This window comes from Labrus mixtus, chromosome 8, assembly GCF_963584025.1.
Source record: "Labrus mixtus chromosome 8, fLabMix1.1, whole genome shotgun sequence".
In the NCBI taxonomy this organism is placed as follows: domain Eukaryota; kingdom Metazoa; phylum Chordata; class Actinopteri; order Labriformes; family Labridae; genus Labrus; species Labrus mixtus.
Window position 1 is genome coordinate 2,933,031 of NC_083619.1, and position 23,792 is coordinate 2,956,822.

At 41.1% G+C, this 23,792-nt stretch overlaps 1 protein-coding gene across 2 annotated transcripts in view; it reads left to right on the forward strand.

The window, feature by feature from the left end:
• The window catches only part of LOC132978605 (xenotropic and polytropic retrovirus receptor 1 homolog), a 35,828-nt gene that overhangs the window by 9,368 nt on the left and 2,668 nt on the right, over positions 1 to 23,792 (forward strand). Inside the window, exons 2-15 of one of the 2 annotated variants that reach the window (XM_061043829.1) lie at positions 5,444 to 5,495; positions 11,746 to 11,847; positions 11,995 to 12,218; positions 12,692 to 12,841; positions 13,754 to 13,837; positions 15,013 to 15,094; positions 16,512 to 16,601; positions 17,394 to 17,491; positions 17,735 to 17,914; positions 18,652 to 18,817; positions 18,917 to 19,111; positions 20,131 to 20,297; positions 20,383 to 20,522; positions 22,105 to 22,326. In XM_061043829.1, the coding sequence (XP_060899812.1) occupies positions 5,444 to 5,495; positions 11,746 to 11,847; positions 11,995 to 12,218; positions 12,692 to 12,841; positions 13,754 to 13,837; positions 15,013 to 15,094; positions 16,512 to 16,601; positions 17,394 to 17,491; positions 17,735 to 17,914; positions 18,652 to 18,817; positions 18,917 to 19,111; positions 20,131 to 20,297; positions 20,383 to 20,522; positions 22,105 to 22,326 (1,952 nt within the window). Of the gene's footprint in view, positions 1 to 5,443; positions 5,496 to 11,745; positions 11,848 to 11,994; positions 12,219 to 12,691; positions 12,842 to 13,753; positions 13,838 to 15,012; positions 15,095 to 16,511; positions 16,602 to 17,393; positions 17,492 to 17,734; positions 17,915 to 18,651; positions 18,818 to 18,913; positions 19,112 to 20,130; positions 20,298 to 20,382; positions 20,523 to 22,104; positions 22,327 to 23,792 lie in introns of both variants that reach the window. The other variant, XM_061043827.1, reaches the window with a different exon arrangement.

Genomic DNA, 23,792 nt, shown 5'->3' on the forward strand with positions numbered 1-23,792 from the left:
GTGTGTGTGTGTGTGTGTGTGTGTGTGTGTGTGTGTGTGTGTGTGTGTGTGTGTGTGTGTGTGTGTGTGTGTGTGGGGGGGTCAGTAAGAGTTGCAGAAGTGGGAAAGACACAGAAGTAGGGTAATCTGTGAGGATAAGCAAAGCTCTCTTCCTTCCTCCCTCTCTCGATCTGTGTGTGTGTGTTTTGTTTTGGAAACTTGCACCTTAGCACATGCTGAGCCAGCATACTGACAACACAAGCATAGACACACTTTACACAAGTACACACACGTACACACACACACTCCATGGGCCTCAGGAGAAGTGTGGGAAAGCATGAAGTTTTGCAGTTAAGTGTCTATCTGTGTTTGTGTGTTTTTTGCTGATGATGGCGAGACCAAGCACTATGCCACTGTGAATGATCATCATGTCTAAAGGGAGCTCTGTCTGTCTCTGTTTTTATTCCTGTTGGAGCAACAAAACAAGTTAAACAACCTTGCAGATCATTGAAATCCAGTCTGCAGCTTAATCCAAAGCATTGATCCTCATTGAAGATATCAAGCTTATTAGATGACAAAATGTTTCTGATGCCACTGAACAGCTTAACTGAGAGGTTTTATATCAACAGTCTCCTGTCCACCATACTTACTAATGAGTAGAAAAAAAGCAATGAAGTTTAAGTTGGGCAGCCATTGTTCTTAAAGCTAGCATGGTATACCTTGAGTTGCAATCATCAGAACCTCTGATGATGTAGACACTGATCTTTTCTAAAAAAATATTGGTGTCTGTCTATTCTAAAGGAAAGAAAAAACTCAGAAAACAGGCAAAATTTGGCACAATGTATTTAAGTTGAGGGGAAGCATATCTTGAGCTTTGTCATGTTTCAGACTGAGCGGGATCACAGCGTCTGTGGGTAAACAATGTCATATCACTTTACAGAGTGTGGCTAAAGTTAGCAGTGCTTGTCACACCAGCCTTCGGTCCTCCCTGCAGGTTAACATCCACATTTCTGTGCTGAATGTGGCTACACGTTTTTGTCCGCCTACATACTTTATCTCCATTTTGTAGATCAAAAATCTGCGCTGCTATTTGTCCCCTCTCCTTGTTTACATCCGGGCGATAGAGCGAGGAGAGAGGGCCTAATAACTGGGGCTACAGCCGGTCTATGGCTATGCCCGGGGCTGCTTTGAGCACAACATTTGACTGACATTATATACAAATATTTATACTTCATGTAACAGACTTGTACATTTGGGGTGGACTAGCTTGGGTGAGAACATTTAATTATTTATTCGGCTAATCATGCACATCTGTGTGTCAGAGCAGCGGACAGACTGGAGTCAGTCAATCAATCAATCAAAATATATGTCATCTAACTATTAATCTCTCCATCACTATTATTTTTGGCCTTGTCAAATTTCCAAAAATTGTCAGGTGGAGTTTCATGTGTGAACCTAAACAGAAGTATTTTGTCCTGGGTTTACCTGGACTTTCTCTCTGAAGTAAATTCTCTGTGTGAAGTTGGGATGATCTGATGTGTGGATGCGTTCACATCAATTCACTGCAGGCGAGTGGGAGGTGTTAATGACTTTTATCACATGACCAGTGAGCAACTTGTGGTGATCATGGTGCACGTGATAAAACAGCTTCATACCCTTTGGCATTCCAGTAAGTTATTTTCCCTGCACTGATTGGTTGATACATTGAAAATGTACAATTAAAAGTAGTATTGATATAAAGGCAATAGATCTGTTGTTGTAGTGTGGAAATATGTCATCCACCTCGCCTGACAGTTTCTTGAGTGCATGTGTGAAAACGGTTTTAGAGAAACAGAAGGTCTGAAAGTGGATCTAGTTTCTGCTCTGCACATGCATATCTGCACTTGAGTGAAAGAAGCTGTGATACTGGGAGTTAAAAGGAAATACGGTTAGGACAGAGGAGGTAAAAGCATTGGTAACTGACATGAAAGACACCCTCAGAGGAAGACTGAATTCCTTGAATGTTTTTAAAACGTCCACCTCCTCTACCTGCTGTGTGATCAACTCTAAGTGATCAATGACAGTTAGATTGATCCATTGCTCTTTACAGCTCAATGGACAGTATGTGACCATCCTGTATATTATGTGTTCTATATATGTTATCTCTTTGTGTTTTCAGCCTCGGCCTTTCACAGCAGTATGTGAGAAACAGCTATTCAATCATTTACTCTTTGATATTTGAGCAGATTTTTTCTTGGTTCTAGAGACTAAAACAAACTTCACCAGTGGGCCCATTGAAACAAAATGTGAATCTTTATTGCCACACTTAAGAATAGGAGGCATCTTACCGTCCTCCTACTGATTTCTTTTGTAAATCTTTCCTTTGTTGGGCTGTGGATAGCTGTTTGTTTGTTGTTTGTGTTGTTTATTATTATAGTGTTGTAGTGGCAGTTTCAGCGGTCAGTATTGGCTGGCTGTTTGGGCTGCAACATGACCTTGACTTGTTCTGCTGTTTTCCCGCAGCAGACTGCTCTGCTGCTCTTTGCCTGGCTGGCTGGCAGACAGGCTGACATACAGTGAGGCCATTGTGGTCTTGTGCTTGTCTGGCATTTTCAAACACTGACCGCTCTACTATCTCATCCTTGAGTATGAGCGGATAAAGACGGAGTCTGTCCTGCTACTACTCACTGAGACTGAATGACTGTCTTCTACTCGCCCTCTCCAGAGCAGGGACACACTGCAGAATAATCTGCAGATTTACTAACACAGAGGATGAGAGAGTGACTAGCTGCAGTACTGCATAATCAAAGGACAGATGGGCAGCTGGGAAGGCAAAATAATCAAAACAAATGGACATTTAGAGATGCATTTCCAGGTCATTGGAACACATAGAAATCAATAATGGAGATCGATCAAATGTCCTCACTACAGGCTATTTTGTCCTGGACTGTGGGCAAGCTAAGTTGTGGGCAAGAGATGTCATGGGAGGGAAAATGTTCCCCAATGGTAAACAAACTCATGTTACACAGGTTTTACCTATCAATATATATAGAAAAAAACACAAGCTATCATTTGTCAATGCAGTGCCTATTCACATTCAATCAGTTTGACTGAAGACATTAGATATAATTTAAGTGTTTAAGTGCAGCAGACTGTTTCAAAAGATGGATGACAGGGCGACGGAAGCACAGTGGTTAGTGCGCACGGCCCATATATGGAGGCTATAATCCTCCAAGCAGCTGGGTTAGAAAACCCCATTCTCTCTCTCCCTCGATTTTTAACTCTATCCACTGTCCTATCTCTAATATAAAGGCACAAAAAGACCCAAATAAATATCAAAAAGATAGATGGACATTACAATACCTCAAAATTAAAGGCAAAACATCTCAATTGCCCCCTGGTGACTGGCTGCAGAATAAGTCATAAAGCCTGCATCCTTTATGTAAACATGCAACATAGGTCACACTACAACTCAAAACATTGGGATAGACATCTCATTTAGCAAGCCATGTGTTTTTTTTCTCTCAGTCAGACTCGGCTTTTCAGCAATTGTTGGCCACCCATGTCAAGTATTTTGAGGGGCAGGTTAAATCATTTTGAAACAGGAGCTACTAGTTAAACAGGTATAGGCTCTGCATCGACAGTTTTCCACACATGAACAACACTGTTGTTGCCTTCTCTGATTTCTTTATTAGATGTCCAAAACCAAATTTTTCCTTTCAATTGCGACGCTTACATCGAGATATCAGTAAATATCAACTTCAGATCCACTACCAGTGTGACATTTAAAAAAGAATACCAATAATAGCTGTAAACTGCTCACCCTTTAGAGAGGTTATGTGGTTGATATTATTGTTGAATTAAACAAATACAGAAAGAGAATAAATGCCATAAAAGTATTTGCTCTAAATTTCACTGCCAGTTAAATTTTCTGAAAAACAATAAATAAAATAGGAATTTAAAAAATCTGCAAAACAGCACAGATGTGAAAACAAAAGTACAATTACACACAACTTAGCCTCGGCCTTTCTTCTTACTCCTCCAGACTTGCTGAGTTTGCAGATTGTCAGGAAAAATACAGATTTTCAAAGTGAAACTGCTTCAAGCACCTCTGACTCACTTTGCATGCTCTCCTTGCACTGTCAGTGTTTCTTATTGTAACAAGACTAATAACTAGAGGTGGGCGGCATGCCCTGAAATTTACATTACGGTTCTTTTTATAGTAACATTATTATATTGCAGTATTACAGAATTGAAAAAGATCTTTCATGTGATTGTATGTTCAACCAATACGAGCCCCCTTCTCCCCCTCAAACAAGCCTGTGATGCACGAGACCAGACAAAGGTGTCACTTTGAGTCCACTTCTGTTGTAGCTTGTGACTGAATCTGTTTTAAGTCTCTCCTGTGATGTTGTGTTAAGCTGCTGCTGAAAGCACCACATTCCTGATATGGCTGTTTCATAAAAAAGCATTTCAACAATATAATAAGTGGGAACTTTATTGTGACCAGTTTGTCAGAAATAAAATGTGTAAATTGTCAAATTAACCAAGCTTTAGCGGAGCTACAATTAGCAGCAAGTAGGGAGTAACAGTACTTACAGCTGTATTGTTACCGGTTGTACTTAAAGCTGTACTGGTACCGGGGACCACGAGTCACAGCCTCAGCCCAATTCTTTAAGTCATCTTGGAGTTGAGTTGAAACACACCTTCAGCAGGTAGACCCGTTGTCATGGAGACGCAGTGAACACAGCTCTGCTCTTCAGTGTCAGAGGGAAACCTACAAAAGACAGAACTCAATTTGAGCCGTTGTCTTCACAAATTGCTTTGTCACACTTCCTTTACTTAAACGCCACCGATGCTGGTAGGTTGAGCAAATGCTGGCATCGATGTTGACTCGAGTCCACTACAACACAACCGGCAATGGCGGTATTCAGAAAACCATGTTGTGGCACAACACAATACCAGAGACGGTATTGAAACAGTTAGACTGCCCACCCCTACTAATAACAATGTGTTTTTTTCCCTCTCTAAATGAATAACTGAGGACAGAAGCTGTGGCTGGCCTGATCATAGACAACATTGGAAAGGCCTCCCTGCAGGATGTAGAGGGTTGGCAGTAACTCGGTGTCCAAATTGGCGGGAAAGGCAAGGTTGACTTACACTTAAGACACTTGGTGAATTTCCAGGTGTCTCTTTAAAAAGTGAGGATATTCTACTTCTGGTCCAGTAATAGCATCCTGAAGGGAGAAACATTTTCTAGTACAGAAACAACAGAACAAGCTGTTCAGCTGAACATGAATGGGCTGCTCTTTATCTTTCCCAATATTGATTGCAGGTGCTACAAGAAGAATCATTAAGGTTGTTCATGGGTAATCATGGTTTACAGGATTTGACCACGATGATTTGGATGATTTAGAGGAATAAAAACTCAAGAGGAATCTTCAGATATTTAAATTATTAATTTTTCTCTCTCGTCATGTCGTAGGCTTTCAAAGAGATGCTGTACGCTGCTCAGGACCAGGCCCCATCCATTGAAGGTATTTCATGTACACACACACACACACACACACACACACACACACACACACACACACAAGCAGACTCGCATACGAGTACGCTCCAATATTGGTTGGTCGTTAAGGATGTTACTATGTGTTAATGTGAACCAAATATAGTTAGGTGCTCTGAGACCATTAGAATTCTAATTAGGGGGCTGCCCTGCCCCCCTTGAAGGTAAAGTTTGAAATTCTTTATTAGGAATAACCCCTTGAGATGGGTCATCTCTTTTTACAGGGGGTCCTAGAATACAGAAATGTACAAAGCACAGAAAAAGTAGACATGACGTTTGACAGCACAAGACGAGAAAGAAAAAAAAACAGCAACAAAACAAACGACTTAATGTTGAATGAAGATACATAATCCGGGGAACCTACTCAAGGCAGAACATAAAATGGAGTTGATTGTCCACTCACAGGTCATAAACAAAGACAGTGAAATATAAAATAAAACTTCATCATAATATTTTAGAGATGAAAAGACGAGACATTTTTGAACAATTGGAGAGATGATATCCACCGAAAATGAACAGGTAAACTATTCCAATCTGAGGGAGCTTTAAACATGAAGGCTTTCTTGGCTGTTGCTTTTGAGACTGTTAAGTTAATTTAATTTAATTTAATTTTATATATAGTGCCAGATCACAACAGATTCAAATATAATTTCTTAACTCAAGCAAGCAGCACTTTCCTTCTAAAAGCCAAATCAAAACACACTTTCAGAGCCTTAAAAGTATCATGTATCAGCACACTCGTCTTTGATACAACTCAAGTTTTTGAGTTTAAATAGTTTAAGAGTGGATTCATCTTTGAGTCCTTCCTGGTGGTGCGTTCAAGTGCTGTCCTGAAAGTAGAGTATATTTGAAGTTTTGACACACAAGAGATGCTGTCATAAGTTTAAATATAAGTTTCTATAACTTATCATTTCTCTGATCCATGGAGGAGAAGGACCTATATACTGGTTTATAAGGATGTAACATATCAAAACCTCATGCTGCGATAAAAGAGTCCCTTTAATAAAGAAAAAAAAGATGCACCAGCTTGACTTTGTAAACAAATCAGTCAAACTTACAGTTTAATACCTCTCATTATTTCTAACCTTCGCTGTAGTACTTCCTGCTGACCTCGTAGGTTAGGTTGATGTTTCCTTTAGAGTATTCGGCATGGCTGGACTTTTTTCCTCGCTTTCTAAAATTAATCGTGGTGATGAATTGCGTGTGGCTTCTTAAATTTCATGTATTTCCTGAGGTTTAGGTCACCGCAGTCTGGCAGTATCTGCATATTGTTTTTTGTTTGTCTCATTTCTTGACACGGGGAAACTAAAATGCTTCCACAGGTCAGGTTTAAAAGCGGCTGGAGAATCTACAATTTCATAATGGTCTCTCTTTTCTCCCTCTCCACTAACATCGGCGTATGCCGTTTTTGCAGAGTGCAGAGGATGATGAGGGCACAAGGCATGATGGTCTTTGTAGTTCCCACTTTCCTCTGCTCTGCTCCACTGCAGATGAAACAAAACTACACTTTTTTTGCCTTGAAGACCTATTGTTGCATACCGTCACAGATCCACGATCACCGTTTTTCATAAATAATATGAATTTTTATGCAAGATATTACAAAAGTTCAAACATGGGTTGCTAGTCTACAGCTACAGCAGGTCAAAACAAAATGAAACAATTCAAAAACTGCTGTAATGGCATCTTCTTGAAATGCTTGTTTTGCAACACCCAGTAAGGCAGCAAGATTGGCACATGCAATCTTTAAACGTTTCCAATGACTTTTTTTATGTGGTGCTGCCTCATGCTGCATTATTGCTTAATTATGTGTCTTGTAAGATTCACTTACAACAGCCACAGAATGACCAAAATGTGAGGCTCCAAAGAGTCTTTAAATGTCTTTGAACCAGTTGTTAGAGGCCTTATTTTTAATCGTGTAATAACAGGCCTCGGCGTGCTCGTGCATTGCACTCTTTAAGCAATACAACAACTGGCCCTCTTTGTCTTGTTCTGGTCTTTTTCCTTTCATATTAAGCCTGATTTATAGAGGTGGGGTAAAAAATCGATTCAGTACAGTATTGCAATATTTTGTGTGGCAATATTATATCGCCTCATGGCAGCCGAGTATCGATATTTTTAATATAATGTTTTGGTTATGCTTTTTCATTTTTAACTGCTGAAGGGGTTTAACAATTCATTTTGAACAAGTCGCATTGTTAAGAATTCATGTTAAAGTTCAGACTGAAATACAAATAAACAGACTGAAGTGAGATGAACAGACTGAGAATGTCATCTGATTTAGTGTAGTGGACATAATATGCAGTTAAAAAAGTTAAATCGCAATATATTGTATCTCAATTCTCAGCATATCGCAAAATGTTATAAATTGCAATAGAATCGTATCGTGTCTCGCGATAATATCATATCGTGGGATTTGGTGTTTTCCAACCCTACTGATTTACTGTATACGTCTGCGTCGAATGTACGCCATAGCAAAGGTCACAGGTTTGTTTAGCCCTGTACCGACGGAGAAGCCTTCAAACATAGCCTGACGTGCACCTCCTTCAAAATATAACTACCCATCTAAACGACACAACCACAAGCACCTGTGATTGGTTGGTTGGGTAGCATTGTATTTTCTGCATACAACACTTCCAGTATCACCGCCATTTTAAAATTCTGCAGAAGGAAAACCCTAAAAGCCAGTATAATCAACTACTGCTAGATATTTATCATAATGCGCTCAGTTACGAAACTGGCCATATAACTAGCAAATCTGACTGGGAACACGGGTTTGGAGGCGGAGTATTGCAGAGCTACACTGACACACCAAGGCACATTGAGGATGGCGTAGGCCACTATGGCATTCATTTGATGCAGAGGTATAAGCCAGGCTTTGTTCTTACAAAATGTGCTTTGAGTGATCTCTATTTTTTAGAGATATCATGCAGTGGAACATAATATCGTCTGGTGAATCTCTGCCAGCCACAAAACAACATACAGGGATGTGGTTCTCTTTATCTGGAGGTCCAGATTTATGAACTGAAATGTTGAATTTGTTAATTTTTTAAGACTTTCATCTTCTGAAGAATCGTTCTCTACTGCTCGAGTTTGTGTAGCATCTCTGAGCTAGGCGTATGATCAAAAAGAGAGAGAGAGAGAGAGATTATTTATGAACTCTAATTTTTACTGCGTCATTACAACAAGTCTGCCCACACAGAACTCATCTGTTGTGATAACAGAATTGTGAAGTGAAACTCTGTAAACAGTAGTTGTGTTGTTTGGGCAGCTTTAACGTACAGAGTGACAGCCAATCGTTGTTTTAAAGAACATACTGAGCTAGATGGATTTATGTGGTCATTTTCCGGAGAGAAAGATTCAATTCAAGATCCATTAGTGGACATTCTCCTCTCACTTCACCTGTTCTGTATCTGTTTAAGTCTGTTTAAACCTGTTTAAACTGGATGTTGTGGGTCAGGTTTTTTTACCCTATGACTCAGGCTCAGTGAGCTACATGCAGCCTTGTGTCTGTGTCTCCCTACGTAGTGTCTGTGTTATATACAGACGTCTCTGATGGGGTGCTGTTTGTTCCATAACCATCCTCTGACTAATGAATAAACAGACATTTTTTTCAGTCATTTTTTTCTAATTTCCTCTTCGGTTTATTTTTAAAGTTTCTCGGAGGAACAACAGAAAGCAATAATGTTTGGGAAATGATTCATGATGTATACAGGAGTCAAGAAGTGTTCATATTCTCAGGAAATCAGCTGTTTTGTAAACTTCCTTTTAGTACAGATGTATAGTTGCAACTTTCTTCAGGTAGATGTTAGCTCTTCAGGAAGATGTTAGCAAAGTTAACAAAGTTAGGTAAAGTCCTTTATACCTTCCAGATCAACCCATTTTTTCTGCTAAAACCTTTTTCACACATACGGAAATCCTCTGAAAAACTCAGGAGATTACCCGGAGGGGGCTTTATATGTGAACAGCCGAATTTATACGTTTGGACTTCACCCGATGTTTCTCCTGCCAGACCTCTAGTATTTTTTCCGCAGCAAGTCTAAGTGAGCTGATGTTAGAGCGACGCAGGTTATTTTCCGGCGAATTCAGATTGAGCTAATAGGAGGGAGGGTGACGTTTATATTCTGTTACTGCTGCATGGTGCATAAAGTGTCTGCATGCGACCACTACGATCTCCGTGCACATAATTAGGCTTGTGTCATTCCACTCATTCCTCCACATTGCACCATGGACTCCATCTTTGTATCCTCCTCTCTGTGTGAGTGACTTATCAGCTCCTCTGTTTAACAAAGTATTGTCTCTTAAACTGATGCACACCTCTGCACTGTTTGTCCAATGTGTGAGAGTAACGCATGATGTTGCTGAAAAATGGACCTAAAAAACATCAATTGTGAACAGAAAAGTATAGCCTATCACAGAGACAGACATGTCATAATGGTCATAATGATAATAATCATGATGTAGTGAGCCGAGACACGATGAGAAAAGAGTAGAATAAGTCCAAAAAGGGATAAGGAGATTACTGTAGTCTGACTGTGGCGACTGTTTGTGTGTTTGTGCACTGGTGTGGGAGAGAGAGGGAGAGGGAGTGGTCCCGGCCCTCCAATTTAGTTAATTTGGTGTCTTGTTTAAAAGCAGCCCGTCTGAAACACAGTGAATCACTGAGTGTGCCGAGTCCGACTCCAAACCACCTGCCCTGCCTGTTGTTTGGTTGTTATTGACGTGACAACAAGTTTGTGGTTGGACACACAGGTTCTCCATGTCCACTGTTTAATTAAAGTTTACACAAATCTGCCCGAGCTTCTGATCTCAAGCATCTGAGATCAAAGACGATTGAAATTACAGGATCGTATTCTTGTGAGACACACATAAATGATGTCATGTGACTTTTTATGGATGTTTTTGAAAACAATGAGTAGGCCCTATAAAAAATATTTTTATATATATATAGATTCAGTTGTTTTTCCTCCCAACATTCATGTTACTTTTCTAAATGTTCTCCTGTTGTCATCAAAAGAGCCTCTAATCATGTTGTTGTGTATGAACACACTTCACTTTAATTGACCCTGTGCACACATATACACCTTCACCTCTGATCTCTTATGACACACACACACACACACACACACACACACACACACACACACACACACACACACACACACACACACACACACACACACACACACACACACACACACACACACACACACACACACACACACACACACACACACACACACACACCCTGCCTCTTTGTGTTTCTCTCCCTGGAACATTATATGTTTGCTCTGTTGACTTTCTTCATCAGCGTACGTTTTTGTAAGTTTTAAGGAAACAGCTAAACATGCATGATTCTGTTTTCAAAAAAGTCAATGAGCCACTTGAGGAGGAATGACATAGCATATAGAAACCAATGTGTTACCAATTGACGTCAGCACCAACCCGTTGCACTTACAAGCTTTTATAAACTCAAGGACTCAAATAAGCCGACATGAAACAGGAGACGCCATGATAGGTGCATTCACATGTGTGTCTGTCTGCAGAGTGTTTGGTTGTCAGGACAGACAGGTAGAGGAACGGAGATGTTCTCCACTTAATCAATGGCTGATGGCCTCATACGTTTGGAAATACAAAATAATTAACAATTAAATACACCAAATTTGGAGCTTCTGTGAACTATCTCAGATAGTTGATGAATCTTGAATCTTTTTCTTCTTTCTAAAAAATACGTTTCAATAATAAAAGCTGCTCAAAGAATATTATATTTTATGTGTAACACTTCCACTGCACTGTGTATTCGTGAAGCTGTAGTCAAGAAGAAACCTTTACAGCAAAAGTGTCACTAAAATAACAGAAGTGCATTAATCATTTCAGACACAGATACACAAACTAAAACATCTTTACTTCCAATCAAAAGACAAAGTTTAAATGATCAACCTTTCTAGATGGTAACATTTGTTGAAGCTCGATGCCCTGCTATTGTCTCACTGCTCCATCTGCTGGTCAAAGCAGGACAGAGCGAGGCCTTTCTCCCTAAACGTTGTTGCATATTATACTTACAATCACAACCTTCTGTTCATACTTGCTTTATTTGCTGTCCTCTTGTCCTTCCCTTTCTTCATCTCCTCCAGTAAAGTGTTTTAATGAATGCTGTGAGGTAATTAGTCTTCACTTTCTTTTGACTGTGCACTAAGGTAACAACTTCTCTCTTCTTGCAGTCACAGATGAGGATACAGTTAAGAGGTACTATGCCAAGTTTGAGGAGAAATTCTTCCAGGCATGTGAAAAAGAACTTGCCAAGATCAACACCTTCTACTCAGGTAACGGCTATGACTGATAACAATGCTATTTTACACACAGTAAGAACTCAGTCATGAAGCTATAGCTCACATCATGTTGTGCTCTTAGTCTTTTGCATGGCTTTTTTTTAAACTGCCTTTCTATCGTGACTATGCTTATTCTTCCAGAAAAGCTCGCTGAGGCTCAGCGCCGATTCGCCACACTGCAGAACGAGCTGCAGTCATCGCTTGACGCCCAAAGGGAGACCTGGGCTAACGAGCGGGGCCTTAGGAAGAGGAAGACGGTGTTTGCCCTGTCACAGCAGGAGCGATGCAAACACAGAAACATAAAGGACCTCCAGCTGGCCTTCTCTGAGTTCTACCTCAGCCTTATTCTGCTGCAGAACTATCAGGTTACACATTCACACACATCCCAACAGGAGAACCATTTCTACACATATATTCTCATATAACCTTCTACTAAAAGTTCAACACTCATGTACCTCAGTTTTTAGGTCTACAGATCAGAATGTGTTCAGTTTAAGGAACAGCAGAAATGTAGACAGTCATATTTTAGTCATTCATTGTGAAAGTTGTCGATAGGTATCAGGATCTTTTTCTATCTAAGACTTTCTGTTAACAGTCCCTCGAAAGTAGAGAACTTACAATCCACTATGGGACGGGTTGCACATGTAGCCACTCTGTAGCCCAACTTTATTAGTCAACGCAGAATGAATGTGACCTGTATTGCCCTGAGGGTTCTCCATGCACAGAGAGCATGAAATCATAAAAAGATAACAACTATACAACACAAATAACATCTAGTTAAAGGACAAAACGCTCTGCATGTGTAAAATCTGTCTTTTCTCCTTCTGTGTCTCTGCAGAATCTGAACTTCACAGGCTTCAGGAAGATCTTGAAGAAGCATGATAAGATTTTGGAGACGTCGAGGGGGGCTGACTGGAGGGTTGCTCATGTTGAAGTTGCCCCATTTTACACGTGCAAGAAGATCACACAGCTCATCTCTGAGACGGAGGTGCACACTCTTTTAGATTTTCATGAAAACATGGTTCATTTCATCAAAGCTTTTGAGCTTTATTGTAGTTAAGGGGTAATCCCTACATTTTTACATTTTCTACATAGTTTGTGGTCTACACCATGCAGCTGTTAAATAAGCTGCAATGTTTCATATTTAACTTTCTGGGATATTTATGAAAAGTACGTCTAAAACGCAAACAGCTGAATCTTTCACTCGGACTTCACCTGGAGTTTCTCCTGCCAGCCCCCTAGTACTTTTTCCGCAGCAAGTCAGAGTGGACTGATGTGAGAATGCAGCAGGATATACTCCGGATAATTCATTAAATTCTCGAGCCAATAGGAGGGGGAGTGACGTTTGTAACCTGTGACTGGAGGCATTGCAATGACTGTATGCCCACGACCGCTATGATCTCTGTGCACGTCATTTAACTGCTGCATTATGTTTCCTGTTCTCCAGTATGTTCTTCTCCACTCTTTTGTTCAGATTCTGATTCCATTGAACTACATGTAGCATTGATATGAAGGCAAATATTATCATTATAGCGTCATATAAAGGACACTGTCCTCTTTTTAAGTCACGTCTTACGTCGGGAGACCCCCCCTCCTGTCTGACAGCGATAGTCTCCCACTGTGAGGAGCATGTGTGAACAGCCGGGAGAATATCCTGAGCAATCCTGAAATGATCTAGATGATTTGTGTGTTTTATCCTGCAGTCTGTAGAATTGGACCCGTGCAGGACTCTGGATCAAATCAAATCTTCCTGCTCATTTAAACCCAAAAAGTATTGACTAGAACAACCCAGGTGTTATTACCAGAATTCTCCTATGTTCAAGATCATTTTAGAAGGTTGAGAATGTAGAATCAGGAAGTCACATTAAGAAACCCCCCCTACCCTCCCCCTGTCTCTTAGGCACTGGTCACAACAGAGTTGGAAGGTGGAGACCGGCAGAGGGCCATGAAGAGGCTGAGGGTACCTCCCCTGGGAGCGGCACAGGTCAGACACGCACACGCACACACACACACACAGTTAGGAGCTGCACAACATTAAAATGTTTTATATGTAACATTATCTGAAGAACTCACAAGCCTTTTTCAGATTGCAGTTCTGCAACAGCGCCATAATGGAGCTCCTCTGTTGTTTGATTTCACATTGTGTTACTTTGTTGGGGAAGCTCAATGTGCATATACGCATTGGGAGCTTCAGAAACACTCAGACAAGCACACACACAGCTCTGTTCCCCCCCAGATGGCTCAGCCAATCCCATCTCTCCCCTGTAACGCCTCTGTTGCTACCTTGGATGGTGGCACAGAGGTGGGCTTACTTCATCCCCCCGTTGTGCCTCCATGACACTGAAGGTGAGACATCAGAGGGGGGTGAAATGTTGTCTGGATAGAGCTACAGAACATATTCCTAACCCCTCTGTTGTCTTTTTTTCCAAAGATTAATAAGCACAACACTTTTGTTGCTTTGTTTTTTAAGTTATTTTTCCCCCCAATCGAGCCTGTGGAGTCTGTGATTTTAAAAAGCACAGAGGCTCATCAGGGGGAAAGTTGGTGTGTGTGTGTGTGTGTGTGTGTGTGTGTGTGTGTGTGTGTGTGTGTGTGTGTGTGTGTGTGTGTGTGTGTGTGTGTGTGTGTGTGTGTGTGTGTGTGTGTGTGTGTGTGTGTGTGTGTGTGTGTGTGTGTGTGTGTGTGTGTGTGTGTGTGTGTGTGTGTGTGTGTGTGTGTGTGTGTGTGTGTGTGTGTGTGTGTGTGTGTGTGTGTGTGTGTGTGTGTGTGTGTGTGTGTGTGTGACACATTGTTTATCTCATGCTTCCCTGATGCCATAACGCTGTGTTCAATCACACACCACCTGTATAAGGCTGCTGAGGATTCAGTGTAAAAATACTAAGGTGTAGTGATGACTGAACTTGGTTGTGGCGCTGTGCGGACTTGAATTCTCAAACAGGTTTGAGGTAGTGTATATTATTTGTACTAAAGTTCAGGGATTCATCTTAAAGCCAAAAGCTTCTGGTTATTTGATTTTTTATATAACTTAGGACAATAATGGTAATGACATCAATGAAGTTGGCATTGTTTATATCTAAATATAACTTTACTTCTTTTGAAATGTGTTCACTGAATCGTACTTTTTGGTGTTGACTGGTTGACTGTCTGTCCCCCCCTCAGCCTGCGCCTGCCTGGACCACCTTTAGAGTCGGGCTTTACTGCGGAGTGTTTCTCGTCCTTGTAGTCACTGTGGTTATTACAGGTAACACGCACAAGACACACACATGTGTCTCAAATAGACTTGTTCAATGCGAACAACCTGCTGAATTCTAAAAATGATTGTAACATGAAGAGGTCTGAAACTTTGAATCATCTAGTGACTCCGTTTTTTTTACTTCCTAGAATACGACAGAACAATCTTTCCAGGCTGAAAATATATTGATAATATTCTTACCAGCATTAGTCACAGCCAAGCAGCAACATTCAGGACTTAAAAACAAAAACACCAAGTGAAGAAACTGCAGTTTGCACAATGTTAACTTTAGGGCTGGTTTCAAGACCAAGTCAGTCCACAAAGAGCAACAGTTTGAAATGTGTACTTTAATTGTTAGCTCTCAGTATTTCACACAAATTCAATGTTTCAGTCCAAACCTGAGTACTGCATGACTCCATTCTGTGGGCAATACAGCCGTCATCTATCTGATTAACCCACTATGTCATGACAGCTTCACCCTTTTTCTAAATATGCTCTCTCCTGAAAAACAAAGACGGCCATGACCATACAAGTCAAACATCACTTTAAGGGATCATTCAGATTTCCTGAGGTGTTGTTGTGATCAAGAGTGAGGATACTTCACACCATGAAGATGATGGTGCCCCTGTTTGAAATTGTGGCCCGAGTACTGACAAGAAAGAAGTCTATTTACTGCTGTAGACTGTAGAGAGACAAGTTTGAACCTATCCTATTTAAAAAAAAAACTAAAAAAAAACATGGGGTTAAGTGTGAGTGCTATTTTTGATTATTTCCAACACTTCATCTTGACGTCGCAGCACATTTGAAAAAGCGTCCGCTTCTTAAAAGGCGTCATCCTTTTTCCTGTTTCCTTTTTCCATAGGGTTGTATGTAAAAAAGGCGCTTGCAGTGTGAACACGGCCTTAATCACTACATTTCTTTGAGATTGGTTTGATTACAATTAAAATGAAGGAATTGGCATTTTAGATTTCTTTCTTCTTTTAAATGTCAAAATAAAAACGTAACCCAGAGGTTTGAATCTGTTCCACTCATTCAGTGGGTTTAAAATGCAGTCATGGACTAATTTGATTAAAATCTCAATGTACCAATCATGTGACTGATATTTAATGTTACAAAAATTAGAAAATTCAATGTGAACTTTTGATCATCTTAACGGCTTCATTGAACATGATTTTCATGCAGCATTAGAGGCATGAACGCTGTACAGCAGGCAAACAGGAAGGACATTTCTGATAACAACAAAAAACAAACAAACTTTGGCTGCCTTGTTAAGTATAAATACATTATAAAGAGGGGTCTGCTGTTGATGCCCCATGGTTCTGCACATGTGTGATTTTCTTTTGTCTATTGTTCATCAAACATATGCTCTCTCTCTCTCTCTCTCTCTCTCTCTCTCTCTCCCTCCCTCCATCTTCTCTGTCACCAGGAGCTGTGGTAATCAAGCAGGATAATGTGTGGCCCATGGTCAGGATCTACAGAGGAGGCTTCCTTTTAATAGAGTTTCTCTTCCTTTTAGGTAAATACATGCACACACACACACACACACACACACACACACACACACACACACACACACACACACACCATGTCCCTACCTCCAAAATGTGGATGTCATAAGAAAGAAACACTTCTGCATCCCTCTTGTTAAGCTACATGACCAAAAGGCATCCACATTTGAAATCAGTAATATTCCCTGGCTCCCTGCCAAAGAGCCAGATCCAAGAGGTGAATGTGTATGAATGGATGAGTTAATACTGATGGACTCTTTACACAGCAGCCTCTACCATCAGCGTGTGAATGTGTATGAATGGATGTACACAGCAGCCTCTACCATCAGCGTGTGAATGTGTATGAATGGATGAGTTAATACTGATGGACTCTTTACACAGCAGCCTCTACCATCAGTGTGTGAATGTGTATGAACGGATGAGTAGCCTCTACCATCAGTGTGTGAATGTGTAGGTGTGACCTGCGGTGTAAAAGTGCTGTGAGTAGTCAGAAGACTAGAAAAGAGTCTGTTTACCATTTACTTAATGTATCATATTTGTTATTGTCATTAAACAGTTATACAGTAAACATTAGGAAGCCACTGACCTGAACTTCTTTTCTAAATATAACTGTTGTCATTTCTCCTCTTGTTTTTTTGTTCATAGATTTGTAAATGCCTTTCTGTGTAATGTTTATAGATAAATGACGCTTTAACATTATGTTTGCTATATGTTTATGTGTATTTATAATGTTCTTTCAAGCAATCCTTGTTGACAAATATGTAAGAAGGCTCAAAATGTTGTGGTGATTTAACTCTCAGGCATCAACACTTATGGCTGGAGACAGGCTGGAGTTAACCACGTTCTCATATTTGAGCTCAACCCGAGAAACAACCTGTCCCACCAGCATCTGTTTGAGGTGAGTGCACACGAGCAAACATGCTGCTTAACAAACATAACAAACTGCATGTGACTGAAGCTCAAAATGAAAAGTGGGAAAAAGTGAACGTTAAAAATATTCATGTGACTATTTAAAAACGAGCTGATAGAGTTAACATGATGTTTATCTGTTTGTGTTTGAAGAGACTCTCTTCACTCTCAAAGATTCTCTGATGACTCCTGAAGCAGAACTTGCTAACCTGTTGTGTGTGTGTGTGTGCAGATTGCAGGTTTGTTGGGAGTGCTTTGGTGCGTCAGCCTGCTGTGCTGTCTGTTCAGTCACAACATCCTGGTACCGATGCAGGCCAACCCGCTGGCTCTCTACGGCCTCTTCTTCCTCTTCTTCATCAACCCCTTCAAGACCTGCTACTACAAGTCGCGCTTCTGGCTGCTCAAACTCCTGGTATTATCACAAATTAACCCTACGTTCTGTTTTTCTGTCGGTGATGTGAGGAAGCAGCCCCTGACGTCTGCAGAGCGTCCTTATATTCATATTTATTTGGGCGTGCATGTTAACAGATCAGGGCCCTCACTCTACTGGGCGGCAGTAGCTCAGTCTGTAGGGACTTGGGTTGGGAATCGGAGGGTCACCGGTTAAAGTCCCGGCACGGACCAAGTCCGGAAATTGGTCTGGTAGCTGGAGAGGTGCCAGTCCACTTCCTGAGCACTGCCGAGGTGCCCTTGAGCAAGGCACCTAACCCCCCCCCCCCACCAGCTCAGGAGCGCCCGCTGTGGGCAGCCCCCTCACTCTGAGACCTCTCCATTAGTGCATGTCCACAGGATCCTGTGTGTGCATGTTTGTGTGTATTTCAGCCTATGTTTGTGTAGCATGTTCACTAGACAGAGTGTAAAAACGAATTTCCCCTCGCGGGATCAATAAAGTATAAATTATAAAAAAATTATTAATTATTATACTGGTGATAAAAACAAAGAGTGCCTTTGAGTTTTCAGGGTGTTTTGATTTCATGTACAGAGTGTTTTGTGTGGAGCAGCATTATTTGTTATATTTGAACCCACTCTTGAATTGAGTCAATGATGTGTTCCTCATTGACCGAGCATGCTTATCATGACCTTTGACATGTTGAAGACACATTGCTACAGACTCTTTGACACTGTCTTCTCTGTGACTATCTCTTGTAGTTTCGAGTGGTCACGGCTCCGTTTCATCGGGTTGGCTTTGCAGACTTCTGGCTCGCTGACCAGCTCAACTCTCTGGTGGTGGTTCTGATGGATCTGGAGTACATGATCTGTTTCTACAGTTTTGAACTGGACTGGAAAAAACATGACGGCCTCATTAACAGTGCAGGTGAAACAGAATCAAAGAAACACTCTGCGGGGGGGTTTTGTGTTGGATAAGGCGGACTTATAAGGACACACCATGCTGTCTTTATGTCATTCTCAGCAGGTAAAGATGTGTGTAATTCATACTCCTATGGCGTCCGTGCGGTGATCCAGTGTCTTCCTGCTTGGTTCCGATTCGTCCAGTGTCTGCGGCGTTACCGTGATACCAAGCGGGCCTTCCCTCACTTGGTTAACGCTGGGAAATACTCCACTTCCTTCTTCGCTGTCACTTTCGCTGCCCTGTACAGCACACACAAAGGTAGAATGGAGGCTCAGATTGAGCACATGTTTATTTTTTTGTATTCACTGACAGAGGGCGCCACACCCTGTCAGTTCAATCACTTGAATCTTCAGCCTTAGAAGACCCAGGTGTCTGCATGTTGTCTGTTGCTTTTGCATTTGTTATTTAGCAGCATAATTGTACAAAGAGCAGTGCAGGAGGAACTGAATGTCAGGCTGTTAAACACTAAAAGAGTCTCAAGTTGACCCTTCAGTGTTCAGGTGAAGCATCCACCAAGTTTCTTTAAAAAAAATATTCAAACCACTAAATAAAGCTTCCTCATGTTCATTAAATCAGTGTTTGACAGCTGCAGGTTATCATGAACTTATCTAAACTGTCGGCTCATTTAAAGGTGGGGATTCAATTATGTGCCCGACTTGATGTCAGAATCGTCATCAAATGGGGGGCAAAATATTTTTTGTTAATGTTAACATAGCCTACTTTTTATTAATTCATGTATTGCACATTAACTTTTGTATCAAATATAACTTTTAACAGTTACATTTCACAGCTCTTTGTAGCATCAAACCTTATTTGTGCTGTTGTTACAACATTCCGACTTTTCGAACTTAAACTAATGAACACATTGAAGTCGGAAGAACGACTTCCCAACTCGGAAACATGGACCATCCGAGCAGCAGCTGAATGCAGCATAAGTGAGCTTCTGATAATCAAAATAAAAGCTTGAGTCTGATTTTGTTGACGAACATATCTTCTATTTTCTTCAACTAAAATGATGTGTAATTTTAGTCAGTGACTAATTGACTAAATTAAATCAATAACAAATGACTAATATCTGACTCAATATAAAGGACATTTTCATCAGGAGACTATGACTAAATTAGAAAATGGTGTGAAGATTAACACTGCTTCTTCATGTAAGTGATTCATCAAAGGGAGCTTTAAATTAATATTTTCCATCTTATTTAAGTGACAAACTAAGCCAACATCTTCAGCTGATCTCATTTCACACTTTGCTCTTTCTCTCCCCCTCTTAGCTGAAAACCATGCGGACACCCAGATCTTCTTATACCTGTATGTCAGCTGTTTATTGGTCAGCTCGTGTTACACACTGGTCTGGGATTTAAAGATGGACTGGGGCCTTTTTGACCGCAACGCAGGAGAGAACACCTTCTTGAGGGAGGAGATAGTGTACCCACATAAGGTATTTGAAACACCTGTTGTTTTCAACATGAGCTTCTTATGTGTTGTGTAATCTTCTCACTCTGTCTCTCTCTCTCTCTCTCCAGGCCTACTACTACAGTGCCATAGTAGAGGATGTGCTCTTACGTTTCTCATGGACTCTGACCGTCTCCCTCAGCACAGTCTCTGGTCTGCACGGCATCTCTGATATACTGGCGACTGTCCTGGCCCCAATGGAGGTCTTTCGGTAAACACATTAAGTTTTCTCTCCTTTTTCTCTTTTGATCTTCCTTTTCTACATCTTTTGATTTTGTCTAAAGCTGAATTATTTTCCAGCACAAAACTGGAATTTTTTTTCATTTTTTAATGTTAAGGCCAATTCAGATGAAAGATTTACAACAAGAGCACTATGTTTTAGACCTGCAGCAGTGTGATCTGAGCTGTGACTCTATGAACTTAAGGTGTGTCCCATGTTTCAGCAGCCTATCAGCTCATAGTTAGGCAGCTGACTGACAAGTGTGAGACACACAGTAGAAATCAAATATCAACAGCAGACGACTGCATAAAGGAAATCACACTGTTCTTAGTAGAGATGCTAATCACCAATCCATGAAATCATGAATCATTTTGTTCCCTTACACAAGTGAGCAACATTTAGTGATGTTGTTTGATGACACAAAACTTCAAATGTCAAGATAAAAACAACAACTTTTCAGCTCAGCTCTAAGGGTTCGATCCCCAGCTGGGCTTTGGGCAAGACACTTAACCCTGAATTGCTCCCCCTGCTTCGGTGGCGGTGTATGAATGGGATTAGTTACTTCTGATGGATGATACTACATAGCGATCACTACCATCAGTGTGTGAAAGGGTGTGAATGGGTGGGTGTGACATGTGGTGTAAAAGCGCTTTGAGTAGTTGGAAGACTAGAAAAGCGCTATATAAGCTCAAGTCCATTTACCATTTACCATTTAGCTCTGAATCCTCTCATGATTGGACTTCTCATGGAGGACAGCGTTCTGTTTCTCATCGTCTAAGGGCTCGGCCTACACTGTGTGGTTGTATAAATGTTGTGGTGAAGGTAATCTGTCACACCTGTAGTGGATAAGATGAACAAACCAAAGCTCATGAATGATGTGCTCACACTGTATAGTCCAATTGTCGAGCACGACCTGAGAACTCAGACTGTGCGCGTTAAATCAGGACGAAGAGTTCGAGTCAGGTCGATGTTTATTTCATCTGCCTAAACATAATAATAATAATAATACATTTTATTTATAAGCGCTTTAAAAAAAACCCAAAGACACTGTACAATAGTTAAAAACAGAAAGAACAGCACAGTAAGGACAGACTAACAGACATTACAACATTACACACAAATCATAAAGATAACAACAATAAAGGTAAAACTACAGAAAACAGGAAATACATCACATTCATACATTAAAAGCTTGTTTGAAGAGGTGAGTTTTGATGATTTGAAAGTAGGAGGGTCGGTGCATTGTTGAATGTGTGTCGGGAGTGAGTTCCAGAGGGAGGGGGCAGCTATGGAGAAGGCTCTGTCCCCCCAGGTTCAGTGCTTGGTTCTAAGAGGAGGAGATAGGAGGTTGGCTTTGAAGAACGGAGGCTGAAAATGTGTATGAAATACACATCAAAATACCAAAATCTAAAATTCTCCTGAACTTTAGCAGATTGTAGGACACAATGGTGATGATGCAAGATGCCTCAATCCTCAATAACTCGGCTCCGGACGGGAAACATCTGAAAAGGATGAAGGTGTATGTGAGAACGTAGAGAAATGTTATCCACCAGCATGTCTTTTTCCTCCGCAGACGTTTTGTGTGGAACTTCTTTCGATTGGAGAATGAACACTTGAATAACTGTGGTGAGTTCAGGGCCGTCCGAGACATCAGCGTGGCTCCACTCAACGCTGATGACCAGACCCTGCTGGAACAGATGATGGACCAGGAGGACGGAGTCCGGAACCGCCAGGGCAAGAAGAGCTGGAAGCGGAGCTACAGCATGAGCCTACGCAGGCCGAGACTGGCCTCACAGTGAGTGTTCACAGTAACTGATGCAAACAACAGACTTTACAATAGAACTGCTTCACACCTGCACTCTTTGTGACAGGACGGTACTGAAGGTAACAGTCTAGTTGAGTGGAAGTGGAGTGCTCATTACCTCACTAAACAATTCGATGGTCTTGATAACTTCTTGTTTTATTTTGATTTCCCTCCATTTCACTCTGAATGCATTGTATTTGAAATCAAACTGAAGGTGTGGTGTACTTAAAGGTGTGCCTCCCAGTGATTGATCAGTCGGCATGTATATCCATCCACAGTCACTTCTAGCCCCCCAAAAAATAAGAAACTGTTTATACACAGATCTCTTCCACCCTGTGATTTAAACTGGTTGAAGCACTAAATGAAGCGCGGTCCCGCTAAAATCTCTCTCAGGTGGTCTTTGTCAGAGCTTTGAGGTCAACAAGCAGAGGCCACCATGGCTCAAAAAGAAAGTTGTGATCTGAAATGTTGAAACAATCGATACCACATCCAACCACATCAACCACATCCAATTGGTCTGACAAAGTTCAGAGTCTGTTACAGCCTAACCGACCACTTGACTCCTGGGAGGGGCTCAAACTCTAGATATCCTGTACTGAACACAAAGTATGTCATTTTGATAAGTGTATTTAGTGACATCTTGACCCACTCTCACAGTCTGTTCTATTCATGTAACCAGGTTGAGCCGGATGATGTGATTGGTTTGAAGATAACTAATGCATTCTTTTTATTTGACCCATACATGTAACATCAGCGTTATTTTAAAGGATTCTTTGTTTTTGTTGAGCCCGGTTGAATGAGATCCTGATTGAAGAAATGTGTACAACCCCAAAAATATGGACGGAAACAAATCTGTGTTGTACAGCTCATAGAACAATTTACACTTTAAGGTCACAGCGAAGGTTCCCACAGACGAGTCCTATGAGCAGTGAGAGTGACGAGAAGCTGACACATGTTGGAGCTGTTTGAACAGTGTCTGCTCACAGAGACTGCAGGCTGCACTGTTCACACTGCTAAACTAACTTCCATTCAAACTGATGATCAATTTAACGTTTGTTTTTCTTGTGAGTAACGGCACACTCCCTTATGCTCGCTCGTCCAAGACTTCTCTCTCTCTCTCTCTCTCTCTCTCTCTCTCTCTCTCTCCCTCCTCTCTCCTTCTCTCTCCTCTCTCTCTCTCTCTCTCCCTCTGTTTCTCTCTCTCTCTCTCTCTCTCTCTCTCTCTCTCTCTCTCTCTCTCTCTCTCAAGGTGCAGACCCAGCGTTTTCTTTAACAGCCTGTTTTTGAAATAATGAGAGTGAAAAGTTTAAAAACTCAGAATTGTATGCTGCCCAGGATGACTTTGATAACTTTGAGTTGTATCAGTCTGCAGGATGTATTAGAAACAACTTACAGACTACAACAGCAACAGCAAAGATTCACGAAGCCACCCATCGTACTGCGCGTTCTGCCCGCTC